This window comes from Artemia sp. Qi Xiang Cuo, chromosome 9 (assembly GCF_049724085.1).
Source record: "Artemia sp. Qi Xiang Cuo chromosome 9, ASM4972408v1, whole genome shotgun sequence".
Lineage (NCBI taxonomy): Eukaryota > Metazoa > Arthropoda > Branchiopoda > Anostraca > Artemiidae > Artemia > Artemia sp. Qi Xiang Cuo.
In genome coordinates, this window is record NC_142802.1 from 15869805 (window position 1) to 15888462 (window position 18658).

The following is an 18658-nucleotide window of genomic DNA, read 5'->3' on the forward strand; positions in this document are numbered from 1 at the left end:
CAAATTGGTGGATTATTTACAATGGTTGATCTTGACCATTTAATATACTTACCTTAATTATCTTACTGTATAGAACAATAATATGAAACCACCATAATATAAGTAAGCTTTTGGGCCTTGAACTTTTTTTTAACTTCAGTTAATTCCAAGAGTTTTATCTTTGGTTGTTACAGTTGTCTTGTTCCTTTGTCCTTGAAATTTAGCCGAATAGCTCCTTTGGCTGAGTAGAGTCAGTGTATTTCGTTTATAGATATGAGGGTTTTTAACATACAAGTACCACCGAAAATTTTGGCTGACAGTTTGACAATTGCCTAAATGACAAAGAAGCAAACTTAATGACGTTCAAATTATGCCATACTATGCCAAACTATGATTGACTTCAACTATTGTCACCTACCGTAGTTCCGGGTCCGAACGCATTCAAATCTAAACAATCCGCCCAAGCTGTCTAGTAATATTTTGTTGAGCTTACTTGGACGCTCTATGAATAAATGCATCGTATAAGGGGTTTTTTCCGCCATCCAATTGTTTACTAGCATGTATTTGTTAGGACGGCGGAAACATAATTGTTAGCCAACAGAAATATTTTTGCCGCGAAAATTGTTTCACAAGATTTGTGAAACATATTCTCCAAATTCCTATATTTGACAATCTCGCAGTATCTAGTTTAGTCTGCATTTAAAAAAAGAAAACACCGACTTTGATGCAAAAATGGCTTTCAGTCTTCCTCCTGATAAAGCTGGCAGTTTGTGGATTGGCGGGGTAAAATTTATGTCATAATACTAAAAAAATTCTTTTATCGTTCTTATTCATGCAGTTCATAAAAATTTATGGCTAATTGGGCGCCAGTGCAGAGGATTTAGGCTAATGTTTAACCAGCCCTTCAGAAAATTTACTTCTAGGCTATGCTTACAATCAGCCCAGTAGCCTTATTTATATAAAGAGAACTCCGGATGTATTCTGAATATTATGGCCACAAATTAGGCCTATTGGTGACTTTGAGAAGACTTGAACTATACTAGGATAATTTAATAATGCTCTTATAGATTAGCCTTTGGTAGGCTAAATGATTAGGCTGCAGTAAAGTTTGTTAAGGTCTACATTAACCAAATATTCAGGTTGCCAAGAAACAAACATACTTTTATAATCAGAGTTTCATCATGAATCCAAAATATGACATTCATTCCCATTGCAAATTTAATTTTAAGCCATTTACAGACCCTCAAAGATGTTAAAAATGCAAAGATGCATTTTTCTCTTATTTTAGATATGGATTATATACTTATGGTCACAAACTTACCTCTACAAACAGAATTTCACCTTAAATTCAGATTTGACATTTGTTTCTGTCACAAATTTAATTTTAAAGCAACCTTTCTAACCTTACCCAAATATAGAGCCTAGGCCTATATTAGGCCTTTTTTTAACACTAAGATTTTACATCTTTCTGCAGATTATTGTTTTTTAACTCATCTTTGTTCTAAGATCTTACAGCTCACTGATGTTAGCAAAAAGTACAAAGACCACCACTGTTCTTCCATATAGAACAATGATGAGAGAACTTTGATGATCTACTCATCATTGTTCTCAGACCGCTGATCAGAACAGAATGATGAAAGACATTTAGACAAAACAACCAAAGATGTAAGATCTTTGTTCAAAGATTTCACTTTTAAGCATTTTCTGATAAAAGATATAAGATCTTAGCATGTTGATGAGTGAAAAAATTGCCCTATTATATATTTCCCCTGCATTTATTGATTCTCAATTTCTTTGCTGTCAATTCAAATTATGGGTTAACCAGTTTTGACAAGATTTATGCTAACACAGGTGTATGAGCTGTATCTAAAATAAGAGAAATTGTATCATCTTTGAAGGTCCATAAAGGACTTGAAATTAAATTTGCAATAAAAAACAAATGTCATATTTGGATTTAGGATGAAATTCTGATTTGCCTTTAGAGGTAAGTTTGTTCCTTGGTTATCTGAATATTCTATTAACATATACTTTTACTGTAAAGTTAGAGTGGCTCACCACTTCTGAAGTAAATATGCTAATTTGCCCTAAATTACCTTAAATTACAGCTTGGAGTAAATCTAAGGATTTTCATCATTGTAATGTTCCATTATGACTTCTGTAGGTTGTTTTCTACATTTGGGTTGAGGACTTATCAGCTTCCCAGTTGTGCAGGAACTCTTGCAGTAGCCATTTTTTGTCAAGACTTTGCTTGAATGCAACTGATGAATCAGCAGCCACTGTATCTTCAGAGAGTTGATTCCACAAGTTTGTTACTTGTTGTCTGAAAGAATGGCTTCTTTCTTGGACTAAGGAGCATTTCTTGAAGATTTTTTGTTTTGGAGTGTCCTCTAGTCACAAAAAATTCTGGGGGGGGGTAAGGAGACTAGAGAGAACATTTTTGGAAATAATTTTGTGGGTAATTTTCATGTCACCATGTTTCCTCCAGCATGCAAGAGTAGGAAGCTTCAAGTGATGTAGACACTCCTTGTATGGCTTTTGTTTGAGGCCTTTGACCATTTTGGTTGCTCTTTGTTGAACTGTTTCTAGAATTTCTTTGTCCTTCTTGAAATAGGGTGATGCCAGGGTCATTCCAATCTCTAGGCACAGGCAAACTAGTGCCTTGTAGAGCTTCATAAACACACTTGGGTGTCTACTAGAGGTAGTTCTTTTGATCTTTCTGAGAGATTAGAGGGCAGACAATGATACAGATTTGCATGTGTGCTGCATTTTAGTTGACAGTCAACAATGACTCCAAGATCTCATTCTTCAGAGACTGCTAAAATGGGGCTACCTTGGAGATGGTACTGCTGATGTGCATAATGATTGCCAAAGTGGATTATGTGGCATTTGTCAGCATTGAAAGAGAGGAGTCATGTTTCAGCCCCAAGTCCCAAGAATATCAAGATCCTTTTGGATAGATTGCCAGTCATATGTTGTGGCTGCTTTACCAACTAGTTTTAAATCATCAGCATAAAGAGTGAGGAGGTTTGAGAAAAGATTGGGTGCATCATTTATATATAAGTTGGAGAGACTTGACTCAAGAATGGTCCTCTGGGGATCACTGCTTAAAACAGTTGTAGACAAGGAGAAATGAGGGACACCTTGAGAGTTGTGAACTCTTGCAACTTGCATTCTTTCTGAAAGGAAACTCTGTATCCACTGGACAATAACATCATCAACAGCTGCTGCTTTTATTTTGGTCCTGAGAGGTCCAGGAAAAACATGTTGACAGGTAAAACATTACCCAGCAATGATATAACATACTCATATATGTGTATTAGAATAGTAGCAACCAATCTTAAAGATCTAAAGCCATGTTGAATGGAAGTGAGGATGCTGTTAATTTCCAAGTGCTGAATTAGAGCTCTGTTGACAAATCTCTCAAGCACCTTTACAACTGCAGAAGTGATGCTGATAGGACAGTAATTTTCTGCATGATCTTTTGGGCCTTTTTTTGTGGGTTAGTGTTTTATAGGATGTTTTCCAATCCAATGGTAGTTCTCCATTTTGTAGGGACTTCTAGAAGAGTCTACATGAGGGAGAACTGAGAATAATTCAGCATTCCTTGACAAGCCTTGAACATATTCCATCTGATCCTTTGGATTTATTTATAAAAGAAATGCAGTATATAGTCATTGCTTTTTTGATAATGCCACCTTCCTTATTGTCCACAGTAAGCTATAACCCTAAATAATATACTTATTTGTTGTATTTTTTTTATCTAATGATACATTATGTCCACCCATGTTTGAGTACCCATGTTAAAGCTACAAATGCCCTGTTGCACAGAAACTTCCAAATCCCCCAAAATGATCACTAGTTTAAAAATTGCATTATAGGACATTAATAGAGACATCTCAGCAGAATTACCCATAATCCAGACCCTATATGATATGAATGATGTTTTCTGCCTACAGGAGCACCTTCTTACTGCCTTCAATCTAAGTTTGTTGAGCATAGTTGCTTCTACTGTTGTAATAAGTCATGCCACTAGACACTCTGGGGCTGGTTGGCTGAGTAGATGTACTGCTATTTTTGCCAAAAGTGTCCTCAAGCCCAAACACTTTTGAGACTGTGACTATTTTATGGCAGTTAAAATTCAGAATTTTGTCGTGGTTTCAGTGTATTTACCCACCAACTACTATAATGCTACATCAATAAGACAATTTGATCAAGTGTGCTGCCTAGTCAGTTCCCTTTTTTCAGAGTGTGTAGTGCAAAACCTAGCAGTGATCCTTGTTGGTGACATGAACTGTAACCTTTTTGACAGCAATAGCAGTCATGCAAATATTCAAAGTAGCATGTGCCCTCAGCTTGTGGTGGTCAAGAATGTCAGAGGTTTCACATATATACATACCTCTGGTAGTACCTCTTTTTGGACTTTTTCATATTTTCCCTGAATATGAAACCAGACTCTGGTTTCTCAGTTATCCTCACTTTCCATATGCCTATCAGTAATATATTCCCTGTTCAAATTGCTTTGTTAAGTGATCCAAGTCCAGATAATGATAGTAAATGGCATGAAACCACTGACTAGGCTTGTGTTGATATATTTATGTTCTAGACTGTATGTGATTCTATTTGGGGAAAAATCAAAGTCCTGTTCCATCTACCCCCCCCCCCAAAAAAAAAAAAACACTAACCTTTGCAGAGAAGCTAACCTTGCTTGCTGAATATATACTATGCAGAGATCATACTCATTCTATGTGCTGCTGAGCATACCAGTGTTCCATTTGCAGACTACAACTTGGAACAAACAAGTATGGCTGGTCAAGTAATTTTGACCTCATTGATTCTTATGGTAAACCAAAATTTTAGTTTCATATTTGGAAGGAGTGTAGTATGCTTTGTCAAGGTCTGGTAAATGAAATTAGCCCATAAACAAAGCAGCATTTTCCAAAAATGCTTAGACAGCACCATGCTAAATCAGTAGCTGAATTAACAAGTAAAGTCATAAGTGTTCCTAATTTTGTATGGAAAGTGCTCACAAGAGATAAATTAAAAGCCTGTAATGCTGCCAAAATTACCAGTGACCAGTGTTATGCTTATTCTAAAAGTGAGTTTTCTGAGCCTCATCCACACTGTCAAATCAATATGAAAGGAAGCTTTATGATTGCTTGGGCCAATCAAATGATGAGATGGGTTTCATTATTGCTCAATCTGCAGTTACTGAGTACATTTCTAATCTACAAAAAAGAAAGACTTATCATGGTGTAGATGACCTCTGTGCAAAGCATCTAAGGTGTGGGTCTCCTCTCTTGATTGAGCATCTGACTTTGCTCTTTCAGATAATATTTTGTTGTGGTATAGTTCCTAATTTGTTCATTATTGGATTGGTAACAGTGGTATTAAAAAGAAAAAAGCCCTTAGACCAGTGTTTTTCTTTAAGGCACATTATGGTGTCACCAGTTTTATGCAAGGTTTTTTAGTTATTAATTTTAAGGGTCAAAAGTGATAGGAAGGCAACAAACACCCCTTCCAGGCCCACCATTTCCCTAAACACATCCAATCAAAATTTTGAGATAGCCATTTTGTTTTATCTGGTTGATTTCCAGATAGAAATTATGTTTTTGAGGAGGACACTCTCTCACAGCCCTCAGGGCAAGGGTAAATTGTAAGTTATGCCCAGGGGGCATATAAGCTTTTTCTAGAACCCCCCTCTCACACCCACCTTTTCCCCAAATGCATCCAATCAAAATTTTGAGATAGCCATTTTGTTCAATGTGGTTGGAAATTCTGGAAATTTGGTCTTTGAGGATAACAACCCCCCCCCCACACACACAGCCTCAAGGCAAGGGTTGTAAGTTATGCCCTCAGGGCATATAAGGTTTTTATAGAAAGTGTTGTCATAGAAACTTCAAAAAGGGCTCATTTGATTGGAAATTTATATGGCTAGTGCCCTTTTTAATAGTCAAAAGTGATTGGAAGGCAACTAACACCCCTTCCATGCCCACCATTTCCCCAAACACATTCAATCAAAATTATGAGATAGTGATTTTGTTCAATTTAGTTGAAAGTTCTGAAAATTATATCTTTGAGCCTGACACTCCCCCCCCCCCCCCAAGGTCTTTGGGCAAGGGTTATAAGTTATGCCCTGGAGGTATATATGGTTCTTATGAAAGGAATACTTGTATAAACTTCAGAGAGGGCTCATTTGAGTGGAAATCGAAAGTTCTAGTTCACTTTTTAAGCATCAAAAGAGATAGGAGGGTAACCAGCCCCCGAGCCTTTTTTTCCAAATGCATCCGATAAAAATTTTGAGATAGCCATTTTTTTAAAATTAGTTCAAAGATTATATAACGAAAACTTTGGTGTCAACTCAACCCCCAGGACCCGGGGGCAGGCGTTGTAAGTTATGCCCTGGGGGCATATATGGTTCTTATGGAAAGGATGCTTGTATAAACTTCAAAGAGGGATCATTTGATTGGAAATTGAAAGTTCTAGTTCAATTTTTAAGCGTCAAAAGATATTGAAGGGAACCAGCCTCCCCCCCCCGCACGCCTTTTTTTCCAAATGCATCCGATAAAAATTTTGAGATAGCCATTTATTAAAAAGAGTACTAAAATCATATAATGACAACTTTGGTGTCGACACAACCCCACAGGACCTGGGGGCAGGCGTTGCAAGTTATGCCCTGGGGGCATATATGGTTCTTATGGAAGGGATGCTTGTATAATCTTCAAAGAGGGCTCATTTGATTGGAAATTGAAAGTTCTAGCTCACTTTTTAAGAGTCAAAATAGATTGGAGGGCACCTAGCCCACCCTCTCCACAGCCTTTTTTCTCAAACCCATCTGATAAGAACTTTGAGATGGCCATTTTTTTAAAAATAGTTCAAAGACCATATAACAAAAACTCCAGGGTTGACACATCCCCCCAGGGTTTGAAGGCAGGTATTGTAAGTTATGCCCTGGGGGAATGTATGTCTCTTATGTAAGGGATGCTCGTAAAAACTTCAGAGAGGGCTAAATTTGATTGGAAATTGAAAGTTCTAGTTCAAGATTTTGAGAGTCAAAACAGATTAGAGGGCAACTAGCCCCCCCCCCACGCCCTTTTTTCCCGAATGCATCCAATAAAAATTTTGAGATAGCCATTACGTTAAAAATTGTTCTGAAGTCAGATAACAAAAACTCAGGTGTCCATACAACCCCCCAGGGCCAGACATTGTAAATTATGCCCTGGGGCATATGTGTTTCTTATGAAAGGGATACTCGTATAAACTTCAGAAGGCTCATTTGATTGGAAATTAAAAGTTCGAGTTCAATTTTTGAAAGTCAAAAGAGATGTGAGGGCAACTAGCCCCCCCCCCCCCCACTTCTTCTTTTTCCAAACCCATTTGATGAAAATTTTGATATAGACATTTTGTTTAAAAAAATAGTTCAAAAGTTGGATAAGAAAAACTCTGGTGTCAATGCAACCCCCAAGGCCCAGGAGAAGGCATTCTAAGTTATGCCCTAAGGGTATGTATGGTTCTTATGAAAGGGATGCTCATATAAACTTTATAGAGGGTTCATTTATTTGGAAATTGAAAGTTCTAGTTCACTTTTTAAGAGTCAAGAGATTTAAATACAACTAGCCCCCCCCCCTTATGCCCTTTTTCCCCAAACCCAGTTTTTTAAAAATTGTTCGAAAATTAGATAACAAGAACTCCGGTGTAAACACAACCCTCCAGGGCCCAGGGGTGTACGTTGTAATTGTTGTCCTGGTGCCCATGGGCGCCCATATGGGGCGCCCAAATTGAATATGCAAATCAAGCTTGAAACAAACAAAAATCACTACAAACAAGAGTTTGGGTATCACCTCCTTCTCTCACTGTAAAAGTCTAGAACCTACTGCGTCATTGGCGCTTTACTGAAAACTTTATGCGTCTTGAACAGTCTTGGAAAGTTTAAACAACATCAAATTGAATATTTGATATATAATGATATTAGTTGTTGAAAGATACATCAGTTCAATAATTTATTTCACTCTAGTTTAACTTTTATTTTCAATGCTGTAAGAACTGAAAAAGAAAATATTTGTAATAGAATTTGTTTTCTGTGAAGCACCAATGACACAGTAGGCTTTTGGTCTTTGTTTACAGTTAAGGAAGGGGGCAGTATCCAAACTCTTGTTCTTGTTTGTAGTGAAACTATATTTGTCTTGAAGAATTTAAGAGAGAAATAATAAATTAAACTGAATATTTTATGTATAATGATTAGTTGCTGAAAGCTCGTCAGTTCAAAATTTTACTATAATTTTAATGTTCATTTTAAATATTAAGTACAAAAGAAAATATTTGCAATAATACTGTTTTTCAGTAAAGCGCCAATGCCGCAGTAGCTCTTAGACTTTTACAGTGAGAGAAGGAGGCAAAACCCAAACTCTTGTTTGTAGTGATTTTTATTCGTTTCAAGCTTGATTTGCATATTTAATTTAACTTTCCTTTGTTTTAAGATTTATTTATTAATTTACATTAGTGTCCATTATACATTGATTCGCATTGATTGTTTATTTACTTTCTGTTCGTTTTAAGTTTCATTTACAATTCAAAGGGGAACCATTTTTTTTCATTTTAAGATTGATATTCATCTTCAATCTAAGCATTGCTCGCTTTAAGATCTATTTATTCATTTATATTATTACTTGTTGTATGTTTTTTCCTATGATTGTTTATTCAATTTCTTTTCGTTTTTTTTTTTGGGGGGGGGGGTCATTTATTCTTTAATAGTAATTTCTGGTCATTTTGAGTTTGAATTTTAACAGGTATTTGTATCTGCTGAGCTTAAGTTTAAAATGGTCTTTACTTTTCTTTGAAAACTTATTTTTCGGATTTTTTTTTTTAAATTAATATGTATAAAAAGCTAAATTGCAAAGTTAAGGTCACTATTTCACGTTGTACAGTGCAAATTACTGCTTCTATTCCAGTAAAAAAAGGTATTAGACAGGGTGCTGTTACTTCTCCACCTCTGTTTAATAATGCTGTCACTGTGCTGCAAGAGATAGTTCTAACAATATCTGTTTTTAAAGGTGTCGATGTGTCCCTAGCTAACTAAGCAGACAATATCCTTATATCAGTAGAACAGCATTTGTAATTGAGAAAATTTTCAAATCCTTGATAGAGAGTATAAATGTATTGGTCTTTGATTTAATGGGAGTAAGACTGAGTTTTTGGTGTTTAATCACCACTTACATTGCCTGATAAATGTTCAGCTGGCTGAATTTATTAAAGCACAAGACACACTGATGCACCTAGGTGTGCTCATTGGGTGAAATCTTTGTGCACATGTCAGCTTGTGAAAGATTTTTTAGCCAGGAATTCTAGGAAAGCATATGGTTTACTAGTTGCATTGAAGTTCAAATTTAACTACCATATCCTAGCTAGTATGTATAATGCATTTGTTGTATCACATTTGATTGCCCTTGCACCATTTTTGTTTCTTCTTACTGCTTCAGATATTAAGGATATACAAAAGTGTGTGAAATATTTGTTACAATTACCTCTTTGGACTAACAACAGCTCCCTATCCTTGTGGTAGAGACTTGCTAGTCCAGCGTCCACAGTGCAGAAAAGAAATGAGAGATATTGAAAGCATGTTATTGGTGGAAGTACCCAAGGCCGTACCCGGAATTTTTTTTTCGGAGGGGGTTTTACTAAAAAAAAAATCGGGGGGAGTTTTACACAAAAAAAACTTAAAAAACGCATACAAAATTTGTTTATATCCATATTTGTTACGTTTTTACCAAACGAACATTTCGGGGGGGGGGGGCGCAAACCCCCCAACCCCCCCACCCCCCTCTCTGGGTACGGCCTTGGAAGTACCCTTGAAATTGTCCTTTGATGATCATGTGTTTATCCCAGCATAAGATTGCCCTTATTTGTATTTTCCTTGTCAGTTTTCCTTTGTTTTGGTTTTATTTGTATTTATTACAAGCAGGGGCAAAACTAGGGGTTTGAGTTTGGAGGGGGGGGGGGTATAAAGAATGTGCCAAAAAATGCAGACACATAAGCTAAATTAAGATGCCCAAAGTTCCAAGGCATCAGTGCTGCATGCTGTATGAAGAGCTTGTGCTTGTTGATATAACTTTATGTTAGTGGCATACCGCTACACTTGCTTCACAAGGCCAGACACGGTAGCTAAAGGGCTTGCAAGCCTCATGCCGTGTGGTGTCAGACCCAGCCCAACTGTGTATTTAGTGGCCCTTCTGTGTACTCCTTCAATTAGCTATATATAACTTTTTTTTAGAAAAGACCAGCAAGAAGTCTAGAATTGAACACCTTATAGGGGCAGGAGTCCCAAGTAGGAAGGGAGGGCATTTTCTTTACCTTGTAGGTTTTGAAAAATTATTTTTGATGCCTAAATTGTCACTTTTTTTTACACAATTGCATTGTGGGTGTGAGTAGAATATTTTAATGCAAAAGCTAAAATAGCTTCCATGCTGGTATTTTTAATAAGACATCCTTTCATTTTGGTATAATTAAGTTTCAGTTTTAGAGTAAAGATACTCAAATTTAGGAGTGATCAAAGTCGTCATGTCCCCCCCCCCCCCCGCAATGTTTTCAGCCAGTTGGTAAAAAATTTAAACTGGTAAAATAGAGCAGCAAATCACCACTATTTGACCAGCCCAGATCTTTTTGGTTAAAAAAAAAGTAATTTTAATAGCAATATTGCCCAAGACAGTCAGTAAAAATGACCAGACAGTCAATAATCCTATAAATCCCCTCCTCCTTCCCCTCCCCCAACATTTAGGCTAGTGACCACCTCTGGGGTAAATAGTCACTTTTCAGGCATTATTTTCTTCGATATTTTCCGGAAAGCAGGGCTGCCACCAAGTCAGATTTTCAACAAAAAATCAGAAATTTGGCTAAGTCAGAAATTTGCAGAAAAGTCAGATTTTTCTCTATTAAATGAAGCAAACTACTTCAAATACATCAAAATTCTATGTATTTTTTTTGTCCTGATAGGTGTGCAAGATTACTTTTCTGTTTTTCCTTCACACCATTCTTTGCCAGAATTAATTACCTTTATATGTTTCTTCTTTTTGTCATTCTGACTGATGCTGTTTTGTTAATGTTTTTGCAGTTTCTGAAGAAATTAAAGAAGAAGTAGGGATGTTCACAAACCTTACTAGCAATCTTTTTTTGTAATATTGGTTGAAGTTGGTTCTTTTTTGTCTGTGTTATTTTTAAATTTGCAAGTTTTTAATTTCGCAAAAAAAATTGTGATCGTCACTAAGCTGATGATGAAAGTAGCTGAAGTAAGCAAACGTTTTTGGGAGTTTGACTGAACGTCCCTCTGAAGCTAAGCAAGAAACTATTGAGTCTTCTGAAGCACTCAACTTAGTTTTTTCTTTGATAGAAAGCATCTTATCAACTCCGTTTTTTTTCTACATAGTCAGTTTTGTCAGATTTTCCAACCATGAAAGTCAGAAAAAGTCAGATTATTTTCTAAATTGCTTTTTTTGCAGCCCTGAGAAAGTAGTTAACATATAGCCAATGATCAAAACTTAGCAATGGTAATCCCTGAAAGCTTACTTCACCTAGCTCAACAATTTTCTTTGTAATATTGAGAAAGATGTAATCCCCTCTCCTCTTCAGACAAAAAAATAATCAGGAAATTTCCAACAAAAGAAAGATTTGGTAGCTATAAAAATCCATATAGTTTCTGATGATCAAAAATGGTTCACTACAAAACGCTTGGTTAATAATGTTGAAAGTTTGAAATGTACTGGCAACAACAACATCAGTATGTTGTTGGAATTTAAATTTAGGCATAAATTTGGCTGATCTTCCGTTTTTTCATTTGACTTCTTGCTAAAAATTGGCATTAATAATTGGGTTTCAGTATTGAGTCTTCTTGACAAGGCTGTATCCCCAGGGGGGAGGGTATTGGATTTGACTCCTACCTTCCAATTATTTTTGTCCGACTCGTAAAAACATAACAAAAATACACATAAACAAATTTCTGATGCGTTTTCTAAAGTTTTTTTATACCCCCCCCCCCACTGAAAAAATACCCTCCCCCCTCCCGAACGAAAATCCTGGCTAAGCCTTTGCATCTTGGGAATATTGGTATGGTATCTGTCTAGTAATGACGCATGTCAGATGAAAAGCTATGTTGACCTTGCTAGCCAGCTTAGTAAATATTGTCCTTTATTAAAATATACTAAAATATTAATGTGATGTTATTTATTTCCAGCTTGAATCTCATATGAATGAAGAGTTTATAGTAAGAGCATTTGAAATGATGGGAGAACGTTGTACTCATGTAAAACTGATTAAAAACAAGTTTACTGGAGAACCAGCAGGCTATGGTTTTGTTCATTTTCCTGATGACAAAATGGCCCTTGAAGTAATGCATAAATTAAATGGAAAGATAATGCCATACACACAACCTGTAAGTATCTTCAGTACTCCAAGTTGTTCTTTTCCTTTTATGTTTACTTGCTCCTTTGTTACATTATAATATAATTTTGTATGCTTTGACATTGTTATTACAGATTGCACTTCTATTTTCTAACTCTCTTTTTACTTGATCTTTTTTTTGTCATATTTTGTCTGTAAGTTAATGTACCTGTTACTGACAGCCTTTTTTTTATCGATTTGCTGTCTACCACCAACAGGCCAAGTTTTCTTGGACAAGGCAAATTTCGCATGTGGTTTAAAATTTAATGGGACTCAGTGAGAATGGTGCTTCACAGTGCCAATCTGTCTGGGGCTGAAACAGTGACAAACACTCCCCTCCATCCCAGTATGTTTTGAGCGCTGTATATAAATAATAGACAGATAAAAACTCGGACCGAGATGCAAGTGCTCGGGAGAACATTTAAACAACTCTAAACATAAGCGACATTCGGTTTTTTTCACAGGTAGACAAGTCAGATTTCTCTTGAACGCGAAACTTGGCTTCAACATTGTAACACTAAATTTTAAAGAATCTAATTTTAAATTAATTTAAATATTTAAAAAATTGTGCCGTAAAAGGTCTAAGATTATACAGACTCAGCAGTAAGAAATGTATTTTTATTTATTTTCTAGTAAACAAACTGGAAGAATATTCTATAACAGGAGCTTTTCTAGCGTAAAGTACCGTAAAATTTTGGATCTGCCACCAAAATGTGTGATGTCCTTCAATTTTCTGAAAACTCACTAGGAATTTTACAAAAAACACTTCTTAACAGACGTTTGGTATTTTCTTGGATAGGGCTATTGTGGCAATTACCACAGCAACCAAGAATTAGAATCCAAGTCCTAAAATTGGTCTCAATCAGGAACCCTTATCGCGATCTAAATTCATAGAGGGCAAAGATTTTCAAACAGAGGTGTTTATTCTTTAAAGTTCAGGAAAGGTCTGAGAATTTCATATAAAAACATTTATACACAACGAAACTAGCTCTTATCTCGGCTCTCCGCCAAAACAGGTTATTAGTCTTCTACAAGTCATAAATAAACTACAATCTCGGAAAATGAATATCACCATGTGAAAATAACAAAAAGAAAAGAAAAATCACAAACCATCACAGCTGTTTCACCAGTTATTAGAAGAAAAACAATGATTGTATATCAAATTTCGAATGATATTTATATGGCAAAAAAAAAGAGCATGAACAATTAAAAATTAAATGAAAATTAAACGAAATTAAAATTAAAAGGAAAATAAAATGGAAATTAAAGGGAACATTTTTCCTTACCAATAAAAAAAAAACAATAAGAAAAAGTTCTTGTACTCTCTAGTACAAACTAACTATATGAAAACGCAGACAATTGTGAAACCTAATAGATCATTTGTACTAAGACTGATAGGTTGTCCTTTTGTGGTAAAACATTTTGCGGCAAATTTCAAATACTCCCGCCACTTCGTTGATCCCTCTCCATTATGAAATTCCGGCTATTTTCCCTGTTGCAGTATTTATTAGAAGTTAGCGCTAGAAACTTCCTTATTTTCACAAATTTAATCCGCTCCCGGCCCCCCTTTTTAGAAATCCTACATAAGCCCATCAGTTAAGTCATACCTGTGAGATGGGACAGTTGCAAACCACTTCGGCGGCTCACCAAGTTTCTTTCTGTTTTCGCAATTACGAATAATACAAATTTGCACCATTTTTCAGTAACTGACAAATATATACTGACCTGCTAATGTCAGAGTAATTTGGAGGAGCTGTTTGTACGGGCCGAGAATGAAGTGCCAAAAAATCATCAGCCTTGATCTTACTGTTATATTATCTATATACAGTGGTTTTGAGCCTCTGGTTCAGCTGCCCCCTGAGAAACCTCTAAACGTTTTGAATTGTTTTGGAATGTCAATTATGTTGTTTATCACGCAGCTTTATCCCTAAAATTATTCTTAAACAATTTTTTAAAACTTATAACATATTTTCCTAGATATTTTGCAGTCTTGTAGCATGTATACAACTTTTGGGTATTAACAACCCTTGCCTGTAGCTATGAACATTCCGGAAAAAAGGGAGCATTCATCCTTCCCTATAAGACTGGTCCCTTTCCCTCCCGAAAGAAAAGAAGAAAAAAACAGTGACCAAAAGAAGCACTTTTTGTGTTTTTATTCTTCCCTGGGAAGTTTTTGGATGCCCACCCCCCTCTTAGGGTTAGACCTGTGTATACCCTAAGCTATAGATATATAATTTGAATATTTAATTCACAAACCTAGATTTAGAATTAATGGCTAGCTTGTCTTGTTTCTTCTGTTTGTCAGCCAGTTTTTTTGTTGTTTTTTTTACATATAGAAAAAGAGAATTATCTGGATCAACACAAAGACCCAGAGCCATGCCAACACATTTCTTCGGGCGCAGCCACCATAGCTCCTCCCCTCCCAATCCCAAAAAACACCCTCCCACTCCCAATAAAAGATACTCTACCCTAAAATTTATTTGAGTCATGAAAGGATATTTGTAGTGTCTATCCACTACAGATTTTGAAATAGAGTTTGATTTGAAAAAAAAACTTTTCATGAGTGGTGATTCAAATAGACATAGCAAGCATAAAAAAAATTATATGATTTTCAATTACGAGGGTTTTAGATATCGATTTAAATTCAAGATCAAATATAAAAAAAAATATATTTGCTTATGTTAAAAATTCTTTTTTCTATTCATAGAGGAAGTGGAGATAACTTGCTATGCTACGCTGTTCGCTCTTACATATTTTTTCTTACTGATGATTCGGTCCCCGATTTGTGATGATACCTTTGTTTATTAATCATAAATGACATATAAACGCTGTTTACAGAAACAATTGGATTAAACTGAAAAGAGGATTTTAAAAATATGAGGTTCAAAAGTTGATATTGACATCTTAGGGAGGGGGGGGGGGTCATGCGCCTTATCTAAGTCCATGATCCCGTGCATCATTAATTAGTTGTCGCTATTGCAGCCCCTTCGTTTCAAGTTGAATCACAGCATGGCTCAGAAACCTACAAGTAATAATGATTTTTCCCTGTGGGTGGGCGATCTATCGCCAGAAGTCGATGATTATTTGCTTTACAAGACGTTTGCTACGAGGTATCAACACATATACTCAGCTAAAGGTGAGTTCATTGATGTAGGTTAGTTTGTTAGAGGTTGGTTGTCAATTTGTTCAAAATGTGCTTTTCAATATTAAGGAGGGACCAATTTGTCATTTCTTTTTCCAATGAAAATACCAAAAAAGGCATTTTTAGTGAAAATATCCTGAAAAATTTACTTTTCAAAATCTGGGGGGGCTGCCTCGTTCTCCAAGATTGACCCGCCCCCCCCCGGGAGGTCATTGTCCATTACTTTTATTCCATATTAAGTCAGTCAGGGTCTACTCCGGTGTTTTTCCAGGATCTTAGAATTTCAGTCGTGAGATTCGGATTTTGGCAAATATAGTAAGTTAAGCATTTATGTTATTATTTTTGCTATTCAATAATTTGGGATTGTTCCCAAGTTATTCTTGGTATATTGTTAAATTTTCAGTTATAGCCCTGGTACTACCAACATTTACAGGTGAACACCTTGTATGTCAGATTCAGAAAACTCATTATTCGTATGAAAAAAACAGAGATGTATAAATGTTGTATTTAAAATTGTGCTTTGAGTTCTAAATATTGGAGCTATTCAGTTAAGTTTAACTTTATAATCTCAAATTTAAATTACAATTTTTGAGTTAAAATTTTTTAAATATAGTTTCATTTCATCAGTCAAGTAGCCCCAGTGTTTTTCTTATGCAGATTTCGTTTTTTTTGTCTTTCCAGTTTGAAAGATTTAACTCCATCTACTTCGTAGATTAATAGATGCTACTGGTGGAAAATATTCTAGAAAGTTACGAAAACAAATAAATATTACTCTGCTGGCAAGGGTGTAGGGAGGGGGGCGGCAGGGGTGCAGCTGCCCCTCTAGACCTTCAAATTTACATTAGATATGGCTGAAAAAGCAGATGGTTTGGAAAACGCAGTTGATAAAACTCCATCACACTACCGACTGCCCCCCCCCCCTAGACAATATGCTGCCTAATGCTGCCTACGCCCATGTCTGCTGGTGCCAGTGTATTGCCTAATTATGATTTCAAAATTAGCTAATTACAAATAACAGGACAATGCAACTAATTACCAAATTGTCTTGTTGAAAGGTTAGGGAGACCAGCTCACCTTCACCACGGCCCAGGTTCGTCATTTCAAAATTACTCGAACACGTAGCGTTCAAAACCCAGGAAACTTTGCCAATGGAAGAGCCATCTACTAGCGATACTTTATTAGTGCAGAGAATTTGCCTTCAATTGTAAGTACATTTTTTTAACAATTGGTATATTTTTTTCCTGCAGAATGCTATATTTTATGTCTTAGAAAAAAAGCTATTCAAGAGCTATTTTAAAAGATTTGGTAATTGTCTGTTACCTAATATATCTCTCAGTTTATGCTACCACTCTCCTAAAAAGCATTTGGCACCATCTATCAAGAATTACAGTTTAGATAAAAATTTCGTGTACATGACCCTTTGCCTACGTTCGCCATAAATTTCCTGCTCAAGTTCGCCAGGCTAAGGTATGGCGAACCATGGCTGGTGAACCTGGGCTGGTGAGCTTTCATTTTGTTTTCATTGTAGTATTTTGTTATGTGTTGTTGTACTATTCTGTATTTTACTAGTTATGTATTTTTCAGAAATATTGTGTATTTTACTAGTAATATTCTGTATTTTACTAGCCCATCTAAATGAAGAGTTGTTACTGGCAATAATAATAGGATAAAAACAATTGGATTGAGTCGATTTGCATACCCAAAAGTTGCGACATTGATTCGAAATTTAAGAGTTTGGTATGTTGATGTAACATTCGACAAAGAATATTTAGACGAAACGTATTACCTTGAGGTTATTACGTAAAAAAGAGCTCTTGAAATTTTATTTGATCTTTCAAGTTCAGAACTCATCATATTTCTGATAAAAACAAAGTAGGCAATCCAACTAGCATATTCTAAAAGTTTGAAGTAGTCAATGTTGTTTCATTGCCAAAAATAAGTAAGTTATACATCATGGCAAAAAACAAGGCTGAAAACTTCGAAAAATTTAACACTGGATAAGTAAACTTCTTCTGCAAACGTCTTCAATATTATATCAAGTATATTGATGCACTATTATGTATTTTACTAATAGTTTATTTTCTTTTGTTTTCAGACATCATGTGAACGCCAAAGCCTGCTACAGAAAGACAAAAAGGTATGACTGAACCTGAACTGCTTCGTAAAGCTGTGCTAGAAGCCATTGAGAAGCAAGTTCCAAAGGCAACAGCTTCGAGAAAATGCCAGATTCCTCGTGCAGCCTTACGAGATTATGTTACAAGAATCAGCAAGAATGGCCTGGAGGTTAGAAGTTTGTCTCTCTCTTTTTTTTCACCACGATACGCCACTCGTAGAATTTTTACCGACGAACAAGAACGGGCTCTTGTCAAATACCTTCAAATAATATGCCATATGCATTATGGACTATCACCACTTGAGCTACGTCAACTTTGTTACAAATACGCCACGTCGAAACAGCTTAAAATTACAGATTCATGGACTTGTGGTGAGAAAAATCAAGCTGCGGGAGAGGATGAGTATCGGGGATTTATGTAGCGACACCTCGAGCTTACAGTCCGACAGGCAGAACCTACCAGTCTGGAAAGGGCTACTGCCTTCAACCGCTTTACAGTTCAGCAGTTCTTTGACAATCTTCGGACTCTATACGATCGTCACTGCTTTAGCCCAGAAAATATTTGGAACGTCAATGAGACAGGATTATCGACTGTTCACAAGCCATGCACTGTCATTGCTGAAAAGAGCCAAAGGCAAGTCGGAAAGGTAACGTCTGGTGAAAGAGGGCATAATATCACGCTTTGTATCTGTGTTAGCGCTATTGGAAATACAGTTCCTCCAATGATGATTTTTCCCAGAAAAACATGCCCTGATATCCTACTAAAGGGAGCTCCACTTGGGACCAATGGGTTCGGAAATGAAAAAGCTTCAGTATGGAGGACGACTGAGCTATTTGTCATTTGGCTGAACCACTTTATTAGTCATGTAAAACCAACAAAATCAAAACCTGTTCTTCTTATTTTGGACAATCGTATTACCAAATATTCTAGCCATCTGCTTGAGCTGGCTAAGGAGAATGGTGTTAATCTTTTAACCATGCCCCCACATACGACTCATAAA

The 18658-nt window shown here is 36.1% G+C and overlaps 1 protein-coding gene across 1 annotated transcript in view; it reads left to right on the top strand.

The window, feature by feature from the left end:
• The first annotated feature begins 693 nt into the window (after positions 1–693).
• LOC148948361 (tRNA selenocysteine 1-associated protein 1-like) overlaps positions 694–18658 on the top strand; it is a 48701-nt gene continuing 30736 nt past the window's right edge. Inside the window, exons 1-3 of the mRNA XM_089093899.1 lie at positions 694–762; positions 12197–12394; positions 15385–15538. Of these exons, the coding sequence (XP_088950025.1) occupies positions 712–762; positions 12197–12394; positions 15385–15538 (403 nt within the window). The 5' untranslated portion in view covers positions 694–711. The remainder of the gene's footprint in view (positions 763–12196; positions 12395–15384; positions 15539–18658) is intronic.